General features: G+C 48.5%; 1 protein-coding gene across 1 annotated transcript; it reads right to left on the reverse strand.

Annotated features, from left to right (window-relative positions):
* Positions 1-687: 687 nt before the first annotated feature.
* On the reverse strand, positions 688-2,529 carry LOC119330470 (geraniol 8-hydroxylase-like). The gene is made up of 2 exons (XM_037603575.1): positions 1,626-2,529; positions 688-1,420 (listed from the first exon to the last, which is right to left on the reverse strand). The coding sequence occupies exons 1-2, from the start codon at positions 2,517-2,519 to the stop codon at positions 815-817; spliced, it is 1,500 nt and encodes a 499-aa protein (XP_037459472.1). The 5' UTR covers positions 2,520-2,529; the 3' UTR covers positions 688-814.
* Between the last annotated feature and the right edge of the window lie 1,764 nt (positions 2,530-4,293).

Here is a 4,293-nt window from a genome sequence, read left to right on the forward strand (position 1 = left end):
AGGCCATCTTCGCGGTGCCGTGGTGAGACAGCGTGGGAAGCTTCGTGTCCGTGTTGGCGCAGAGTGGTGGTCGGTTTGGTGGCGAGCTCCAGAGTGCCTGGAGTGGAGGATGGGATCGGGACAAATCCATGTTGGCTTGGCCGACACCGACGCGGTGACGCATGAGGGTACCACCGGACCTTCCTGGAGGGCGTCGGGGCTACCCTTCCTCTCTCCTCACCGCGTACCGGGGGAAACCCTTGGCAGCAGCGTCGTCATCGTCGCGTCCCTTCTTGGAGGTGTTAATGGGTACCGGCGCTTCGGAGTCTCGGAGCTTGGGGGGCGATTTCCTGTGGATGCAGCGGTCGCGAGGCTTCGTCGTTTTTGTCGATCCGTCGTTATCGGCATTTGTTTCTTTTCTTGTTTCTCTTTTTTTTGTTTGGACGTGATTGTGCTGCTTCCGTCCCAGCATCTATCGTTGGTTGTATCGGATGATTGCTTTGTAATACAAAGCGGGGGAAACTTTTTTTCGTAATAATAATTATGTACTTTCTCTGTAAAGAATTATAAGAGTGTTTAGATCATTACTTTAATGATCAAACACTTACTATATTACTTTATGGATCGAGTACTCCTTATTTTGAATTAAAACCATGACACTTATTCGTCGAAGGGAGTAGTTGGTAACACAAGCACATGTACCGAATAGACCATACAACCTTTTTCACTAGTAGCAGTATAAAGCAAACTCTTTTGGTTACTCCTTATTTACGCATGCATGTTGATGATGTTCCCATGCCACAAGGTCAGGTGCAGAGGAAGATGATGATTATGTTCAAACTGGCGTGGCTATAGCCTCAAGGGGCGTAACCATGGACAGGTTGACCCCAAGCCTTTCAGCCATGTCTAGCCCCTTCTTCTCCACGTCTACGGGAAGCCTCCACTGGAAGCGATGCAGCAAGGACGCGAGCATGAGATGAACCATGCGAACGGCCAGCGGCATACCGGGACACATCCTCCTCCCGGACCCGAAAGGCAGGAACTCGAAGTCTCGGCCCTTGAAGTCCACCTCCTTCTCGAGAAACCTCTCCGGCATGAACTTTTCCGGCTCCGGCCATGCCTTGCCGTCATGCCCAATGGCCCATACGTTCACCAGAAGGCGTGTGCCCTTGGGAATTGTGTATCCCCGGACCTGTGTCATCGTCTCCGCCACGTGCGGCAGCAGGAACGGCGCCGGGGGATGGAGCCGGAACGTCTCCTTCACGATGGCTTGGAGGTACTTGAGCTGTCCAATGTCGGACTCCTCAACCTGCTCTTTAGAGCCTATCACTTCGTCGAGCTCTTCACGAGCTCTCGACATGGATGATGGATTCAGTAGCAGCTCCGCCATCGCCCATTCCACGGTGGCTGAACTTGTATCCGTCCCCGCGCTGAACAAGTCCTGATGACCAAACAACCATGTAGCGTGAGGTAACATTGCAAAGAGAGGACGCACGGAGGAATACTACTCTCTCCGTCCGGAATTACCTCTCGCAGAAATGAATAAAAATAGATGTACCTAAAACAAAAATACAGATACATCCATTTCCACAACAAGTAATTCGTGACGGAGGGAATACTCAATAAAGTATTTGGAAGATAGATACCGAAAGCAATGAGAGAAGGGTCTGGCGCTCGAAGCCCTGGTCATCGTCGGTGTTGCGGTAGTCGAGTAGCACGTCCAGGAAGTTTTTCTTGGCCAACTCACCTGCAGCGCGATCCTGCATGTGACGCTCGATCTGCTCGTCCATTATGGCATGTAGCCGCTGGAACAAGCCCTCGATGCGTCTCCTCAAACCCTGCAGGTCTAGCCACGCCAATTCAGGGATGAAGTCTGATAGGTTTGGCAATCCGACAGTCACGTTTAGCTCTGCTAGCACATCTTTGAACTCGCAAGGCTTGACATGGCGGTCGTCGAGCTCAGCCAAGTCGGTGGAGAAGATGGTGGAGGAGAGCAGGTTAAGCGCGGTCGTAAAGGCCAGGCGGCCAACGCCAACAGAGGTGCCCTCTCGTGCCAGCTGCGTTACGTGGCAGACGAGTTGCTGCACCTTCTCCTGGCGCAGGGACTGGTGCATGTCGAGGCGGTGCGGCGCGAAGAGCTCACCCGAGCACACCTTGCGTAGCGCGCGCCACCGGGGGCTGCTGGCCGGGAGCCAGACCATGGAGTGCGTGTAGTGTGCCGACACGTGGGTACCGTCCAGGACGAAGCGCCCGGAAAAAGCGGCGTCATGGCGCTGGAGGATGTCGCGGGCGGCGTCTGCGGAGGAGGCGACCACGGTGGTGACCGTGCCTAGACGGAGCGCCATGATCGGGCCGTGGCTCTCCGCGAGGCGCGCGAGGGAGCGGTGCGGTTGGGCGCCCAGTGAGAGGAGGTTGCCGACGAGTGGAAGCGAGCGAGGACCTGGGGGCAGGTTGCGACGACCGTCGGCTAAGAGGCCCAGAAGGTACACGGATGAGACAATGAGGATGAGAACTATTGTGCAAAAGAAGAGGAGCTCCATGGCTGGTGATCGCTTGGTGAGCTGAACTCCATGCGACTCGGAGCACGTTATATAGGGAAGCAGATGTGCGTGTAATCGCACCACAAAAATGATGATCGGGCTGATTGTACCAAAAAGGAATGCAATCTATAAAGTGACTACTCGTAGTTATCATATTCGAAAAGAAGTCACTCAAGGGTGAAACATTGCTGTCGGGGGTAGGAATGATGATGGTTGTGTACTTTCTTCTAGCACTAATGGCATCGAGACGACCGTTCGGTTACGAACCTAACTTCTATTTATTGCTTTTTGAAATCATGCATGGCATGATGATAATTGCAGAGGAAAACGATGGCTGGAAATATCATGAGCAATGCACAGTATTTAGTTTACTACCCGTACTCCCTCCTCCCGTACTTCTATTTGAATCAGTTCACTACTTAGTTACATTTGACAATTTATCTTGTTTTATTTATATTATGTTTATCACTAAGGGTATTTGAAATTTGACTTAAAATTGTACACAGTTGAACTAATCTAAAACTGATGATCTAAGATGACGCTAAAAGTCAACTGCCTCAAATAAAAAGGAACATACGATAATAAGTAACAATAATAAATACCTTAAATACTCTAATAATGGACTAAAAAGAGATTAGATGTTTTTTTTGTAATGAAGTGATCCATCTATGCATGATTCGATGATGATGCCGTGCGGTAGATGTCGTGTGTCATAAACTGTGAGCTTATACTCCCTGTGTCCATTATGTTATAGCATTCAAAACATGTTCCGCAATATAAGCACTAAGAAAAATTGAATCGTACTCCACTATGACTAGCCTAATTTATGTATTGCTCTTTCTGCAATTATTATGCTGATTCAGTGCTGAAGATATGCTCTGCATTTAGTCTAGCTATTAGCTAGTGGACTGCTCTTTTTCTGTAATGATAATATTATTTGATTCGAAAAGTGGTGTTGATGCGCCACCACGCCTTGTCAGAATCAAATGGGGCCAACATGTGTTGCCCCATACTTTCTCTCGTCAGCTGTTAGTTGAGCAACCACCGCTCATATTTCTTATCTCTTAACTATTTATACAGTTTATTGAATCATAAGTATTTTCACAGTGATACAATATGATATTCTTAATAACTATTTATGTGCGCTAATCTTGTTTCGACAAAACTGCAATTATTGTAAGCGGGCCATGGTTCAAGTAGCAGTTTCAGAATGAAGTTGAATTTCACTGATCGCTTAAAAGATCCATATCTCCAAATGTGGCTCGGTATGAATTATTTGACTTGATTTTTTTCAACCTTACATATTTCCAGAAATAATCTTGCAATCAATTTACTCAAGTATTTTTTTACAAAGGAAATATATTAATATCGCGAAGATACCATGAAGAACTATATGTTTGGTGATGTTGGGAACGCAGTAATTTCAAAAAAATTCCTACGCACACGCAAGATCATGATGATGCATAGCAATGAGAGGGGAGGGTGTCGTCCATGTACCCTCGTAGACCGTAAGCGAAAGCATTATGAGAACACGGTTGATGTAGCCGTACGTCTTCACGATCCGACCGATCCAAGTACTGAACGTACGGCACCTCCGAGTTCAGCACACGTTCAGCACGGTGACGTCCCACGAATTCCGATCTAGCAGAGCTTCGAGGGAGAGTTCCTTCAGCACGATGGTGTGATCACGGTGATGATGATGCTACCGACGTAGGGCTTCGCCTAAGCACCGCTACGATATGACCGAGGTGGATTATGGTGGAGGGTGGCACCG

The sequence above is a fragment of the Triticum dicoccoides genome, chromosome 7A, assembly GCF_002162155.2.
Source record: "Triticum dicoccoides isolate Atlit2015 ecotype Zavitan chromosome 7A, WEW_v2.0, whole genome shotgun sequence".
NCBI lineage: Eukaryota > Viridiplantae > Streptophyta > Magnoliopsida > Poales > Poaceae > Triticum > Triticum dicoccoides.

Coding starts and splice junctions, on each gene's coding strand:
- LOC119330470 (XM_037603575.1), bottom strand. CDS start 2,519: ATGGAGCTCCTCTTCTTTTGCACAATAGTTCTCATCCTCATTGTCTCA. Junction 1,421..1,625: donor CCCTTCTCTCATTGCTTTCG/GTATCTATCTTC, acceptor TTTGGTCATCAG/GACTTGTTCAGCGCGGGGAC.